Source organism: Scomber scombrus, chromosome 17 (assembly GCF_963691925.1).
Source record: "Scomber scombrus chromosome 17, fScoSco1.1, whole genome shotgun sequence".
Lineage (NCBI taxonomy): Eukaryota > Metazoa > Chordata > Actinopteri > Scombriformes > Scombridae > Scomber > Scomber scombrus.
In genome coordinates, this window is record NC_084986.1 from 21,243,749 (window position 1) to 21,260,346 (window position 16,598).

The following is a 16,598-nucleotide window of genomic DNA, read 5'->3' on the forward strand; positions in this document are numbered from 1 at the left end:
ATCTAAAATGATATGTGCTTACCTTGTGTCGAGGGAGTGAGTGAGGATGTGCAGACAGCTCACCATCATTGCTGAGTCACTTCCTGTGAGAGAAACATTTACTGTAGATGTGGGAAGAGATTTTAAAGCAAAGAGGCACACGAGCATACAGACAGAGGTCAACCTTACCAAAGAGAGAAATCCTGTGTCTGACAAGAGCTGCCAGCTTACAGAACAGGCTGGAAAAGAGGGAAGGTAAGAACAGAACTGAATAAAAAGTCAAGACAGATCAAAGAAAGGCTGAAGAAAAGTAAAAGTAAAAGGAAGAAATAAAAAAAGAGGTGTATTATTGACTGACTTTCTTTGAGCGAGGTCATCCCCAAAACCTGATAACATGATTATGTGTTGTTACTGCAGTGTACCTGGTGACCATCTCCTTCTCTTTGTTGGAAGCACAGCCACAGCTGCTCAGGTTCTTGCTGGGCGTGGACAGGAAGTAGAGAAAGTGGTTGCTAAGGGTTTGATCGGTCAGTGGGAGCAACACCTGGAGAGAGGAAATACAGCTGTGAGATCAAAACCTCGACAAAAGCTATGTTTCAGTGGCTCATTTCAATTTCAGACTTCCAAACCTTTGCAAAGAACTTGATTTCCTGGTCATGAGGTGATTTGTCTGTCTTCCCACTGGTGGCCATAGCCTCTGGATTTAAAAAAAACATGTTGAATAGCAAGGTCAGAATCATAAATTCAGTTTAATGTCGCACCTTTTACTACTCGGTGTATCTCTGTGTTTAAAGATTGCAATAAACTCACCAAGGTGCGCGATAAACTCCTGCGCAGAGTCGACATATTTCAGCAGCCTCTTGAGAAACTTGTAGGCAAAACGCTTCTCCATGGATGATGAGTCCTGCTCCATGTCCTTCAGACCTCTGTGACATGAGAGAATCCAAAATATCAGACTCCTTTACCCCCCATCGCAATACCAAAAGTTAGACACATGTAAAAAATGGGTTGTATGAACAGTAGTGCTGTAGAATTGTTACTAGAATATAATCTTCAACCCAAATATTGTAAATAAAAATATATAATTATCACTGCATTTTAGTAAGTATACAATACAGTAAACATGCATATATAACTTGGTGCTGTTGTGATATCCTGCTTGTTAATCTTTACTTATTTCTACAATAAAATACTAAATGGGAGTGAAAGGAAGTTAACCTTGTGATGACATAGCCGCTGATTTGCAGGAACTTGAAGAGATCCTGGGCCTTCTCTCTGTCTCTGTATTTCTCTTTAGCTGTCAGGGTGTCATAGGGAACCAGCAGTGGGTGGGTCCCTCCTCCTGGCAGGTCACACCAAGTTCAAAAAAATCATTTCACAAATGTATTCTATATGAATCAGTGGTCAGAGTTACTGCAGGACTTTCCAAAAAGATCATGTGCAAAACTCAAATGATTCACACCTTCTGAGTAAATGACTGTAAGATGAATGTAATGGTGTATTTTTAACCTGAACATTTGCATACCTTTGCTAATGAGTTCAGTTTTTTTCTTCTTGGCCCAGATGTTGTGGTAATTTTCTGCAACCACCTCCACCATGCCCTGAAAGCAGAGCAAACAAATTTACCTTTCATCCATTTTGAATGCTTTAATCCTGGTTTTGTATTTTTGCTATGGCTCTATTTTTAGTCATGCTAGTGGCAGTCCACCACTTTGGTCCACACTGAAACAACTATCACATTGATTGTTGGTGACATTCATGGTCATGGACATTCATGGCTACAGATTTTAGTAATCCCATGACCATTCATCTAGCACAATGACAATAGTTCACTTTATGACCACATATCTGCAAAACTAATGGCAATCCAATCAGCCCAAACTTTATGTTCAGGGCAGACATTATCATTTAACTCAAAGCAACACTGTGCCAAAGTCAAGCTTCCCATGGTGTATATGTGACAACAGTTAAATGGTCAAATGAAAACCAACCTGTAACTCTCTCGACAAAGTGACATTGTGCAGGTCCGTCGGAGTAGGACTGAATCCGTTAACCTATAAAGTCAGAGGCAGACAATACAGACAGAACAATATTTTAATATTAGAAAAACATTAAATACATCAAAGCTATAAAAAAAACAAAGAAGGTGTTTTTATGAACTTTTTCCTGCTGACATTGAATGATATGCATCCAATAAAACATTTTCTTTGGTGGTCTTTGTTTAGGGAAATATCTCTGGTGCACAGGATGATAGGAGTTTATTGTCTCTGTATTGATTGACAGTTCATACGGCTTAACAGAGGAAATGAGTCCCATTTCAACACCTGAATTAAGTTATGCAGTATAATACATCTTTCTATATAAAGTGCAATATATATTTTTTGTGTGCGCAACATTTCTGCATGTAGACCAAGCTTATGAGCTTTTGAATGTAGAAACCTCTTTTTTTTGTCAGAAATGAAGCCAGCATTTACTTCAGAGTGAATCTTCACCACTGACTCCTGAGCTGTCCATGGTGCTGAAAATCCACTAAACGCACTACTTGGTATCGTAATGATACAGAAAGTGATACTAATTTTCTTAACTGCTTTGGGTTTATGGTAATTGTGAAATGGGGCTCCTTTATAGGGCTCCTTTATAAAATTATATTTGACCACTAACAGAGATGATGAAAAAAGAGAATATTTTGGATTGGGTAATTTCAAATGAATGAATGAGGTAGTATTCTACAAGTTTTGTTATAGACTGCATTTTTACACGTTGCCCTTTTGTCTTATTATTTAAAACATATGGGAAGGGTGATACCTGAGACTCTGAGATCTTTCGTTGTTTGTCGCTCTCTCGTTGTTGGAAGATGGCTTCTCCCTCTTTGGTCCTCTCAATGTTCCAGCCCATAGCCAGCATGCTCTTCAATGACTCCTTCACTGGCCACCGGTATGTTTCTCTCTCCTACCACAACCAAATCACTTTTTGGCTTAAAATCTTTCTCCCTATATCCTCATCTTCACAGCAACTCAAAGTTGTTTTTTATAACTAAAACTTTCATCTATCAGTAAAAACTGATGAAGCAGCCTTAAATTATACATACAGTAAATAATATGAATTATTTCTTATAATACATGAAATATTTAGAGATGTATTCCACTTTATGTTTGATATACAAATCAGGCACCAGCAGTTGTTTAACTCTAATCTCCTAGCAGCAGCTGTCTGTGTACAGGTGTGCATGTACCTTCTCACTCAGAGCTTTATAAGGCTTCAGCAGTGGATGGGTTTTGGCGTGCTCATCCACATTGTCTCCTTGTTTCCAGCCTACTGACACCTGCATGAAACCAAACAAGTTTTCAATTCCTATTATTTTTGCTCCTTCCTCGTGTCTCTACTGTATCTATAGTCATAAATCAAATGCCAGCATGCATTAGAGACCACACTAGGACTGACCTTCTCTGAGGACCACTTGTCATGGGAATGCTCTGCATATTTGTTGGCAATGTAATCAAGTTTTTCAGGAAGGGAGATGCTGAAAAATAGATATAATATCTGTCATTACATCCAAGTTTGAGTAGGTAAAAGCTTTGTTTTAGGCTTTGATTCGTAGCTTTTAACAAATATCTTGTATTTGGCAAAACACTATCAGTTTGTACACTCATTTTCCACCTAGTGCATTTTATCTCCTTGACTCTAAGTAAGTCAGTGAGTGGGTGGGTGTGTTTTCAGACCACTCACTTGGCAGTGTTTATGGGTTTGGGGTCAAAGTTTCCCTGTGCATCCACTGACGTCTGTTTCTCCAGCGTTGCACTACCCCCTAAACTGGCATCCACGAAGTCAGGAGGCAGGGCTCCAGCGATGGCACACAGGCATAGGTTGGCCGTTTTGAAAAGTTCAGAATCATACTTCTACAGAACAGACGGGGAGAAGGGGTAAAACACACTGATTATCCCGCCATTTTCTCTGCAGTCATCGAGAGCACGTCTGCTTAGCTATTAGATGGACAGACGGAGTAGAGCGGGAGCCGGGAAAAGAAGAGGAGCGGGAGAGAAAATGAAAGCCAGAGAGCAGGGGGAAAAAGTCTGCAGCAAGTGGCAGCCTGTCACAAACTGATAAATGATTCATCTGTTTCGGCTTCGCCTCAGCTGCAGTGCTCACAAGCACTTCATTGAGCTTTCACTTCACCACCTCTGACTACCAAAAACTTTCTGTTCTCAGGAGAGCCACAGTAGAGGGGTGAAAATTCCAGATTTTTAGAGAAAATACTGCAGGAAACAGAGTAAAGCTTTCTGAAATCAGGCACCAAAAGACCACTAAAACATTATGCAACAGAGAGCGATTTAAGGAATATATATCCTCGCCTGCTTTCTTATTCTCAGACATAGAAAATGGGCAAACACAGACAAGATACAGAATATTCAGAGACATATACAGCTTTCCAAAATCATAAATAATTTGCCAGTCCATGCACATTCTGTCATCTTATCTTAATAAATAATCTATTAAAAAAATAGTTTCTGGTTGTACCTTATGAGAAAGGGAGTCAAAGATTCCCCAGAAGAGTTTCTTGGTGAGGAGGATCTCCTCTTCAGACGCTATACCAAAGCTTCCCATACCAGACGGCAAGCAGTAGTACTTCCAGTTCTGCTCATAGTGGTGGGTCAGCAGCTGGAGATCACACATATAAGACAACATAAAACAAGTCAGGTCCAAATGTAGTAAAATATTGTTACCTCAATTTCTGCACAGCGCTAATTCATTGAGACAACAAGTGTTATATAAATGCTTTGGCAAGGAGATAATTAGATTTATTAGTGTGAGAGTTGAGCGTGCTGGAAATGAGGATGATGGATGGGTTGTGAAATATGAGATGCACTCTGATTGTTTTGTATTCATGACGCAAAAACGCAATGTGGTTAACAAACTGTGTCCAGTGTCTCACCCGCAGAGGTATTTTGCAGTATTCAGTGAGCATGGGAACATCGAACACCAGCCGTCTGAGCAGCTGCTGCATCATGGAGGGACGTAGATGCCTGTAAAATAACAGAAATATAGATCACTTAAACATAAAAATACTGAAGCAGAGTTTAGAGACTAGATATTATATTAGCTGATAACTAAATGCAGATTCATGTAATATTCATTGCAGCACTGATCTGATATAATTCTCACTTGTGCAATTAATCCAAGGAGAGCACCTGTGTAGAAATAGAATATCCAAGAATATATTAAAGACTTGGTGTAAAAAGCACCAGGTTCAAGGATGAAGTGTGAAGGAAAACGTTCAGTGAAGCCCAGAATACCAATAGTAATATGAATAAGTACTGGGCAGACATACTGTATGCACCATGCTGCATGACTCAGGGTCAAAAGAGGTCAACGTTTTTCAAACTGATCACCAAATGTTACTTGGGGAAAATCCTTAATGTTCAGTATGATCATTCTGTAACACTAAATAAGTTCATGAATGATAATGGTGCTGATGCTGACTTTGGCATCAATAGAGCAGAATTTATAACATGTCAATCATTCCAATAGCACAGTATAGCAGTTATTCTTTGTTGTAAAGTGGGGTGGGAACTTATATGTTTATGTAAAAAAGAGAAGAAGAAAAAACAACACAGGTCCAATATATTGGACAATTTGCATTAAATAAGAAATAATATGTACAAATAAAAATAAAATTTAAAAATTGGTTTACATATAATTAAAGTGAAAATATGTCCAATTATTTAAGTGAATAAAAGCCATGGTGCTGGTTAAATTAACCCTAATATTAAATGTCCCTTAATGGAATGTATTTAAATTGTTTTCCGATTGTTCAAGTGGGGTGTCTGTAACACTAAATAAGTTCATGAATGATAATGGTGCTAATGCTGACTTTGGCATCAATAGAGCAGAATTTATAACATGTCAATCATTCCAATAGCACAGTATATTCTTTGTTGTAAAGTGGTGTGGGAACTTATATGTTTATGTAAAAAAGAGGGGTGGAAGAGAGAGCTTTTCAATAAGTGTTGTACTAAAGCTTGAGAAAAGCTATTTGACAGTAGAATTGTTTCAAACAGCAGTGTGCAGCCTCTGTAAATCTCCAGCTCCCTCTGTAATATTTTCACTCAGCGGAGTCTGAGCAAAGCTTTGGCAGGCCGTACTTGCAGATAGCCAGCAGACACTCCTCGATGGCGTCCCTTTGGGCTTTGGTGAGGGAGCGTCCTTTAGACAGCCTGTAGATGGTTTGAAGCGTGGAGTCGATCAGCTGTGCGTAGTGCTCCGTGTTGGCAAAGAGAGCGGCGCAGCGGGTCAGCAGAGGCAGCAGGGCTGAGCCGATGTACCTGTTCATGGCCAACGCCGTCTCAGTGGTGCTCAACACCTCCTGTTGGACAGAGAACAATAGATACACAGCAGCTGTAGGATGGAGAGGCACTAGCAGTCTTCAGGCAAAGATTAGTGGAAGGGTGGAGTGATTATAGGCTACTGGCAGGAACAAAAAGAAACACTACCTGGTTCACTAACAGAGAAGAAAATCCCTTTTAAAGTGGAGCTGAAAAATATTAATTATCCCCATTCACAGAGGTTTGAAAATGAATTATATATAATATAATTATATATAATATAAAGTAAATGAATGAATATGAATGTTTTTTATGGAAGATTTCTGGATGTTCTTATTTTTAAACTGTACTTTTGTTGGTGGTGATAGTGTGAAGTGCATTCTACTAACTACAAACATGACATTCCCTTTTCATAAGAACAAAGACTCTTTTACAACAATTCAGTTTTTATTAATCTAAAAAGATGACAAGGTAACAAGCCTTGAACATGTCTAGAAAAAAGAAAACATCCTTGTTAAACCAGACCTGGTAGTGCTGGAATAACACAAGACTGATGAAAAAAATCGAACTTGACACCCCTCACTGAAAATGTCTCATTGACAAACACAGAATATTCAGGGTTTGTTCACACCACTATGAAAGAAACAGTGAACCTGTGTTAAACAATGTCAAAATTAATAATTGTTTAAACTAACACATTTGATAATCTACATGGACAGAGGTTATATGTCCTTTAGAGAAATGTGTGAAATATCCACTGGTTCACTGGTGATTCCCACATTGCCCCAGCAGGGAGTGTTGTGTCTCTAAATATTAGACACACATAAGTTGAACTACTGATCAGAGACATAAACATACAAAAACACATCGAATCAGCTCATTTCTCATTTTCTGTGGATGAGAAGATGTTTACTGTTTCTAATCTAATGATTTTTCCAGTGATTATGTTAATGCTTCTCACAATTTGGAGGCAGACATGACGAGGCTTTGTCCTGATTGTATTACTGAGCAATCAGTGTTCATTGTTTGCTGAGATTATTTCACTCTGCACAAACATCTTTAATGAGCAAACTGAGAACCCAAGCATAACTGCCTGCACTGGCATTATTACCAAATTAAAAAAACATCATTTCAGTAAGAAGTGTAATAACAATGGAGATGAGAAAGATGATAAAATAAATAGACACAAATGTTTTGGTAGCTAAGGAGTATAAAATGGAAGTTTAAAAGCAAAAGGGTTGCTAAGGCAATGTACTGAAAGTTAGGCAGGTTTTTTTTTTTTTTTTTTTGGGGGGGGGGGGGGTTTGCACTCACTGTGTCCAAAGATGCAGAGGCTCGGAGATCAGGCAAAAAGCCAACCTCCAACATCTGGAGCAGGAAACTCTGGTCCTCAATGCCATACACTCTGTCCAGGAAGAGCACCATGGGTGCCTTGTGGTCCGGACAGAAACAGGCTGCCATGTCGGGTTCTGTCACTGAGCCATCTGAAGTTAAACACATTTTAGAAAACAAAGTCTCAGATTCATGTGTTGTTTTTGTAAATGCTGAATTTGTTATTTCTATCTATTATCTATAATCTGATCTTTCTGGTATTTCAGACTATTTAAGTAAAGAAAAAACAGGGATAGATAGTTTGGTTGTATTTAAGGAAAAGTAAATCTAGGCATGATAAACAGTGGAAACCTTTTACAAAAGCAAAACCTTTTGAGTTCAGTCAATTAATTCACAGCTTGAGTTCTCATTACAATGCGGCACAAAGAAAATTGGATGTGCAGTTAATTTTCTGGTGTGATTGCTGCTGCTTATAGCTTTTCTTTTTTTCCCACAGTAATCTGATAACTACACATAAGATTATAAGCAAAGCACAAACGGGGGAGTGTACAGATATTAACTCCTGGATGATTCCTGGCTGCTCCTCAGTTATTCACTATTACACACCTCCAGCAGGCAGAGCTGAGGTGATTCTAGCAGTGAGATATGAAATAATTTAGCTGCCTTAACCTGGCAGCAGCACTTACATACAGGGTATATTAATGTGTGGGGAATAAATTAAAGTGGCATTTTAGTTCAGCAGGCAGCATTCTGATACATTGTAGTTATGTGTTTGTGTATGCAGTACAGCTTCAGCCTTTAATCCAGTCCAAAGGCCACTTTTCTGTCTCAAATAGACTTTCTGTCTGCTTTTTGGCTGCGGTTACATCTTTCCACCATTCGAAAACTTTCAATTTGGATTTGCTTGTTTCTTTCTGTTTTTTCTGTTGCTGCCAAACCATCATCTCATCTAACATAAACAACTGCCACCAAGACCACCATACCTTTATTAACCACAGGCATTTTGAGGGGGATGCTGATGATGCCAACCAGGTCTTTAGTGGGAACCAGAGAGCGCAGGATGGCTCGGATACGCAGCGCCTCGCCTTTACCTGCATTGATAAGCTTTAAGAGACACAAACAGAGACACAGTCAGTGGAAACCTCACTATTTAATTCAGGTTATTGCAGCAACACAGCTGTTTATAATGGGTTTTGGATAGCAAGTGAGTCTGTGCATGATGAAAAGGCCTGTAGCGGAGAAATATGATGAATGTGTAGGAGGATATATTACCGAATTTACATCTAATACAAGGTGCAGTATTGTAGGTGAAATTGAAATGTAAAAAATTGGTTTATTCTGTGTTTTTATGCTGTGAATCCTTTTCCTCATCCTTCATCAAAACAAAAGGAGCATCTTCCTAACACTCTGGGAGGAACCAGACGTATGATGTTCCAAATTCTACTCCTTTTTTTTTTTTTTTACAAAAGCAGGATGCTGACGAAAGCCTCACATGCATCTCAGGAGCACAGCGTCCCAGCAGATCAATAAGGGCTGAATAGAAGGACATGATGGCATTGCCCATGTGCATTACTTCTCCCTCCTCCTCACTGGACCTGAAACATATAGACACACAAACACAACTCTGTCATTCAAGACAATGTCCTTCTTGAATATCACAAGCCTTCATGATAGTCTGAGACTCAGGAGCCATAAACTTATATGTTATACGAGGTAGTTTGAGAAGAAAAGGAGGAGCAGGAGCAGAGGGAGCAATTTTATGAACATTTATACCAATGTTTTTGCATTATACATGATCTCCTTACAGGCCACTATGTTATACATATTGATTTTGACCCGCTCCCCAATTCCCCTCCTCACCTCAGGCAATAATAACTTTACCCATTAAAATGCATCCAGTGTATTACGAGCCTTGCATACTAATGTGAGCTTGCAGGCACCGACACTTTTGACAAACTAGCCCCAAAATTTGATCAATGTCAACGCTGCGTTCTTTTAACTTGAGGCTCTAACCTCTAGTATATCTGCATAATATTCTTTATGTTTAACCTGTGTACTAAAATGTCTCTGATTCAGTTACTTAAGACTCTGCTTCTTCTTTTTCTACTTCCTCTTCTTGCATCCAACAATTAAAGCTGTGAGAGGAAACACATTTGCATATTCATAAATTCTGTATTTTTCCAGGAGTGAGAATGTTTTTTTGTCAAAACTATGTCAGATAAATTATTCGTCAACACTCGGCATCTCTACAGCATGTGTTTTAAAACTTGTCTGGAGGGGGAACCTGACCTGGTTTAATAAAAAGGCATGTTGTACGGCGGTTACATAAAATAAATAATTTCCTCTCTAAGGACTTTCCTATTTTGGCAGGAGCTTTTTAAATTATTTCAAATCAGATGAAAACCTTCATATTCAGAACAGAGCAATAACCTCATTTTCTTTCCTTTGTGCAGGCTTCCACAAAGAAGTAAACTTCTATATCTTCCCAGTAATGCGACTAAATAATACATCAAATTCCTACTGATATGGCACAATTAAAGTGTGTAATAACTTAAGATAATGCAGCACTCAGCAACAAACTGAAACCCCCCACAAAGACACAGATAATGTGAAACTTAATCACTACTGATTGCTTTCGATCCACTGAATGGATTTTTACTGTGTCATGATGATTCAAATGCTTATTAAGAGGATATTCCTCCTTCACAAGAAGAGAAAGTTTTGTAAGAGAAACTGGTGTGGGTTCCTACCCAGAATTGACAACAGCAGAGGGTTTGGGCAGGTCCAGAGCTGGATCCTCAGAGATCTTGATGGCCCCCTTCATGCCAGCCAGGAGACCCTGGCCTCCCTCTCCCCTCAGGGCGGGGCCAAAACACTCTGGACGCCTAATCAGCAGCTTCACCACCACGTTAGCATTTTCCTCCACGCTCTCACCTGATATTCCAACACAGCAAGGCCAGTGGAGAAAGAAAACTTTGTCATGCATTAGGTGATGATTTGAATAATCCCCAAAATGAAAGGTCAAAGTCAGCAGAAGAGTAGAAATCCTGGAAGTGCTCTGCTCAAGGACTATTTCATTTTTTATCCAGGGAAAGCTCATTAACACTCCACTCAGGTTTCCCAGTCATGGCAACTGAGCAGCAGCACAGTTGTTGGTTAAATGTCTTGTACAAGGTCACTATGGTTACGTAGTTGTGGTTATAGAGGGTAAGGGATGATTAAGGGAAGGTGACTCTGTGATGTCTGCCTGTCTTTCATGTCTCTACTTATTACTGTCACAAAAACATAAAACCCACATCTATACAGCACTGATAAAGACAAATTCATACAGATAATCTATCCTCTTAGCCATATTTGTCTCTTCATGCTGGATTTAATGAAGCTGAAATTATTTCTGATAAAACTTCCTGTAACACCCCCTTATTCATTCAAATAGGACCATTGGCTAAAGTTGCCCCTGCTCTACAGCACCACTGGCAGACAAAAAACTCTTTAAGACTCTACATTAACAGTATTTTCTTGTTGTGCTCAGTATGGAAATGAACATACCGTTGCAGAAGACAGCGAACCTCAAGAAGGACAGATAACGCTCTCCCTCAATGGGGTTCCAGCCCAGGTCTGGGTAACCCTTGGCAACCAGCATGGCACAACTCTGAAGACCACAGCCTGCCAGGTATGTCACCACCTACACACACACACACACACAATTATGTTTCACTCCTGGCACATGCTGTCTTTTTGTCACTACGACTTGAAAGTCAATTTACTAAACTGCCACGAAGTCATACTTCATTTTTCACTGGGATGATGTCTGTGAAATGAACATTTTTAAAAGAAGTTAATAATAGATACGAATCTGCTAATCATTTTGCACTTCAGACTGTTTCCATTCTTCATTCTAATATGATAAAAATACTGAAATCACTGAAGCAATTTTGCTGGGTGGCTACATTTTTAATAGTGGTTTCAGGATCAATTGTGGTAAAAATGTAACAAATTCTATTACGTTTGATTCTCACACAGCCTCAGTCCTTTAGTTGCAGTCGAGCATGCATTGAATACCGGCCTGAGCTTTAGATTGTAGTGCTGAAGCAACAAACCTTCTCCAGATCAGGCTCCTCCAGGGCCAGGGCCAGGCCGTTGTTATCCATCACTGAAGATGCAGCGACATCCAGGGGAGTGGAGCCTCGCATGGCTTCAGAGGCTAAACACACAAACACACAAATACACAAACACACACAGGTTAGTGTCACCAGCAAAGCCAAAAGTCACTTTGTATTTGTTCCATACTAAACAACAGGGGGCAGTCTGTCTACTTTTGTTGTCTTATTATTATCTATCTCTCTCTTTGAGCCAGAATAGCAGGTAGTGTTCAAGTAGCGATGAGATCAGTTCAGGTTTGCAGTTGACCTTTAGACTAAGGCAAATTACAAATGACATACTGATGAAAAATGTTTTTGGAATATTATTCAAACATTTTACATATTTAATATTAAAGGAGGACAAAATATAATCTAACAGATTCTCACACATTTAATGAAATCACTTCAAGTCTGAACTTTGAGTGTCAAAATATTAAATATTATTGATGTGATGTAGCAATGCAGTGATTAAGGTTTCTCTCAATTTGAATTCCAAACAAAGTGAAACCTTTGAGAAAGCATTATAAAAATATAATTATATGTTAATACATTTGTTGCGTTGAATGTGAGATGAACTACATCAATTTTACTAGACATCCTGATGACTCCTACAGTACCTACAAACATTAGCATTAACATAATGGTCTATGCACTTTTTAACAGGCTACTTATTAAACATTTTGAGCACCACAGACAGAAGGTTTCTTAAATTTAAGTAATGAATCCTTTTTGTTTCTATGTGCACAAATACTCCAGGACTATGTCAATGGCCTCAAAATAACTGTGCACAGTTGCAAGGCAATTATTAGTTAAAAGATTAATTTAAAAAAATACACTATTTGGCTTATAGTTAGAACTAGAAAATGCTAAAGTATGCAGGACCCCTGGTGCAACTGGCCCCCAAAGCACATGCCACCACAGGCAAATCTCAGGCTGAAAGGCAAAGTGAAGTCAAAGAGTGCCATAAATGGCCACAAGGTAGTGCAATTGACTCTCATGTTGTGGAGCTGATGGAAGGGGGGCACATGTGTACCAAGTACCAGCCCTGGGATTGTAATAGAAAAGCAGTTATTTAAAAAAGTATGTTAGGTGTTGCGCTGCTGAACAACAACAGACTCGCTCAACAGCCCTCTGCTCACATGTGACCCAAATGTGGTTGAAACTGCATTGAAGAGTTAAAGCCTCTTGTGTTAATATTTAGAGTGGATGAACGAGGGGCGCCTGTGTACAAAGTATCAGCCCTGTAATGTTAAATAGGAAAGGATTTATTGAGAATATTACGTTAAGTCTAGTGCCACCCACTGGCAAAACTGCATCAGACTTTTTGGGCTCACTCGGGGCTCGGGGTTGCTGGTAGTGCCACCCAGTAGTGATATTGTGTGAAATTTTACAGGCTCTATCAATGTCTCTCTGAGCACTTGGGACCCAATTTTAGTTGAGATGGGTCTTTGCATTGAAGAGTTAGAGCATTCTATTCAGGAAAACCCTGCCCACTCCACTTTGGTAGCAAAGTTGAATCTGGCGTGCTCTTAACAGAGTACACATCAAGTTTGGTAAAGTTTAGATGAAATGTTTCTAGAAAACTTAAAAATGGCGGAAAATCTTGTTAGGCACAAATGGGCGGTCCCATTGCAAAAAGTTTCATATGATCCAAGGAATCCAATGAAAAAAAGGTGTCAAAAACAAAACATGAAACATAACTGTCTGACCACGTGATGGTGCTGGTGGTGCAACTGGTCCCTTTATAGATGCCCTCAGCCTATAAAAAATGGCATCAAGTTTGATGACTGTGAGTGATACAGCTTTAGAGAAAATGTCAGAGGCCAACTGCGTCCGCATACTGTATTGGTGCAATCAAAAATGGCTGATTAACAAATAATGATGTGAAAACCGAACAAACTGCTATCAAAATTCATAGAGCACTTGTTGGCCTGGCATGCCATCGCTGCAAAATTGCTGGAGCAGTACAGTGCCAAACTTTTGGGAGATGAATAAGAATAAAATGAAAGGGAATGATAAGTATGCAGAATAACAACAGCTGTGCTTCGCATCATCAGTGCCAGCACATCTAACTATGTCCAAACTTATCATTTGGGACAATTAGTTTTGAGATAATCATTTGTTCAAAGAAAACACAAAGCCCATGTCCCATTCACACTGTGGTTTACAGAAGTGAGCTGAAATGGGAACTTATTTTTTATAGTAGTTTTCTTAAGATCATGTTATACTGCCTTTATAGCCAAATGCACAATTTAAGACTTTGTGCTCTCTGCTTCCTGTGTGAAAATGTTCTCAACAGGTACCATCAAATATGAGCTGTAACTTTACTGCTCATTAGACAGGCAGAGAGGGAAAGTTCTTAGGGAGGAAAGGCAGATACAGACTCTGCTTTCAACTATTAATTCTCAGAGGACCAAGAGAAACTCTCCAGAGAGATGGTAAATTAATTAAAAGAAGAAACCTATTAGGGTTAAGAATATAGGGATGATTGTGACGCATTTGGCTGTATGTACAAACTTCATACAGTGTTCTCTTCAGTCCAGCAAACAAGGTGATCCACATTTGCAAAAGTGAATTTGTTATTGAAATAGAACTCTGAAAGACAATTTGCTTTTTGTGCATTCATCATTACACATTTCCACAACATGAGCACTCAACTAATGTTTCACAATGAGGCATCACAAACTGGTGTTTTTTTTGCATTTCTCTATCTTCTCCAGACCATGTGACCCTCCTCTCTTTCCCAGGCAGGTGCTTTAGTTTACAGCAGCAGCAGCAGCCGGAGCCCAGTGACTCATCAGTTCTGCCCTGCATGCCTAAATAACCACCGTCCCTCATTTTCCTCCCTCCCCGTCTCTCTGCCATTCTTCCCTCTCTGTCAGTGGCCCCTTTAACTCTCACACCGTTGCCCCGGTATTTGGAATCGGAAGCTGTTATTTTTCTTCCTCACAGCTTGTCATAGTATGGGTGATAGGTTTGTTCCATCACGTCAATTAAGTGAGAAACTCTTCCAGCAGGTAGCACCTATTGGCTCCGGTGAATATCTGTCATTATTTTGGGAACAGGAAAATAACAATCTTTCAGTTCCTTCTGTGGCAAATGGTGTTGAAGAAATTGAAAGGAGTCCCATTATCTTCCACTACATCCTTCTCCCAACTTTTACTAGTCATCTTTTAGTTTCAAAAAGCCCAGTCCCTTTTATATTGCTTATCCTTAAAATGAACATTCTTCCACACTTTATTACATCTTTGACATCCTCTCTCAGATTAACAACAGCAAGAAAAGAAGCAAATTCATCACTGCTTACCAAGCCCGACGCTGCTGTTTTCCAGCAAGTAGCTCAGGTGGTCAAACATGGCCTTCTGGTTCTGGCGGCTAATACGACAGAAGTAGCACAAGAAACGACAGCAGCTCGCCACCATTTTGGGGAAGGCGATCTCCTGTGGGTGAAGAAATGAAAACAGATTTATAAAGATGTGTTGTGGAGTCAGAGCAGCTATTAGTTTTTATATTCTGTTAGAGAGAGAGTGTGTGTATTTTTAGTGAAATCTAGAGTTTCTCCAAAGAAGTGATTGCAGGAGCTCAGGCAGATTGTGATCCATTTTGATATGTCTAAAGGCTGCTGAGTCTTATATGTTCGGCTCTGATAACACTCTGCGACTATCAATGTGCTTATGGTGCAGTCAATCTGTAAAATGTTGTTTCTGGTCACAACACATCAACTGGAAAATCATTTCACCTTCAAGCCTTTTTGCATTTTGATGCTCTTATCTCTGTGTCACCCTCATTTTTCTAAGTTCTAGTATGGGTTCAGTCCAAGGTTCAGTCACAGCATAAATCTGAGGAGTGGTGTAATTTTGTCCACACTGGAGATGAAAGTAAATTGCGGTAGGAATGGATAGACACCGCTCTTCTTACCTCCGGCAAATTACACTCTGCAAATATACACAGAACGAGTTGCCCTAACTTCTCAACTTTCAATCACACCAAACGCTTCAACTCCTATAATCAGATTTATCATGGTTTTTGAAAGCCAAAGCAATTTCACCTTTAGACTTAGTTTAATCCCAGTGGATAGTTTCTCACTAATGCTACCTCTGAAGTAATCATGTACATGACTGGGAATCAATATTTTTATTAAAGTCTGGGTTGAAAAATAGCAGGTTTACTATATTTTAAGAATTTTATTGTATGTTTATTGTATGCCTTATTATATTTCTAGATGATTCCGTAAACAAAACCATGATTACAAATGTTCTTACCCAACTAAATCATGATTTGGATATTATTCTGTACCATGCCACTACTAAAACAACATTAGAGCTGGTAAAAGAGTAAATAACGTAAACCTGATATAAACTTACAAGCTATGCTTCCTGCCACTTTATATGGCCACTGTAAATGAAGTACACATATCAAGTGGCAGTAAACTGGTCTGGAATTTATGTCTGAGACTGTGTGATCAGACGGCCAGAGTCAGATGTGACGGCCTGAATGTCTCCCTGAGGTCAGTCTGTCTGTCTGTGGTTCACTTCATGCTTGGCACTGGCCCTAGCTTTAAATCACAACCATCTCTTCCAGCTTCTGTCAGCACTGCCCAAAAAGGACACACTTGAGAGGCCTCCCTCTCACCCCTCTAATGCCTACTCCTTTACCTTGTTTACTCCTCTGCCCTCTTCATTACCCTTGTGGTTTTTCTGGGTATTAGATTGTTGTTCTTGGTTTATATCACTGTCTTAAGATAAGACCCTAAGATCAGTGTACTACTAAATCAATAAAGTATATGATAAACATTTGCTGTGACATTGTAGCTGATTTCTAATCA

The 16,598-nt window shown here is 39.3% G+C and overlaps 1 protein-coding gene across 1 annotated transcript in view; it reads right to left on the minus strand.

Moving 5' to 3' along the window:
• The window catches only part of ryr3 (ryanodine receptor 3), a 107,840-nt gene that overhangs the window by 27,121 nt on the left and 64,121 nt on the right, over window positions 1-16,598 (minus strand). Inside the window, exons 44-65 of the mRNA XM_062436959.1 lie at window positions 15,081-15,213; window positions 11,732-11,835; window positions 11,181-11,316; window positions 10,382-10,565; window positions 9,124-9,226; window positions 8,615-8,735; window positions 7,614-7,783; window positions 6,120-6,340; window positions 4,910-5,000; window positions 4,495-4,635; window positions 3,706-3,875; window positions 3,421-3,499; window positions 3,212-3,301; window positions 2,785-2,928; window positions 1,971-2,033; window positions 1,505-1,580; window positions 1,198-1,321; window positions 790-905; window positions 609-676; window positions 402-523; window positions 169-218; window positions 23-83 (exon numbers count right to left, since the gene is read on the minus strand). Of these exons, the coding sequence (XP_062292943.1) occupies window positions 23-83; window positions 169-218; window positions 402-523; window positions 609-676; window positions 790-905; window positions 1,198-1,321; window positions 1,505-1,580; window positions 1,971-2,033; window positions 2,785-2,928; window positions 3,212-3,301; window positions 3,421-3,499; window positions 3,706-3,875; window positions 4,495-4,635; window positions 4,910-5,000; window positions 6,120-6,340; window positions 7,614-7,783; window positions 8,615-8,735; window positions 9,124-9,226; window positions 10,382-10,565; window positions 11,181-11,316; window positions 11,732-11,835; window positions 15,081-15,213 (2,567 nt within the window). The remainder of the gene's footprint in view (window positions 1-22; window positions 84-168; window positions 219-401; window positions 524-608; window positions 677-789; window positions 906-1,197; window positions 1,322-1,504; window positions 1,581-1,970; window positions 2,034-2,784; window positions 2,929-3,211; window positions 3,302-3,420; window positions 3,500-3,705; window positions 3,876-4,494; window positions 4,636-4,909; window positions 5,001-6,119; window positions 6,341-7,613; window positions 7,784-8,614; window positions 8,736-9,123; window positions 9,227-10,381; window positions 10,566-11,180; window positions 11,317-11,731; window positions 11,836-15,080; window positions 15,214-16,598) is intronic.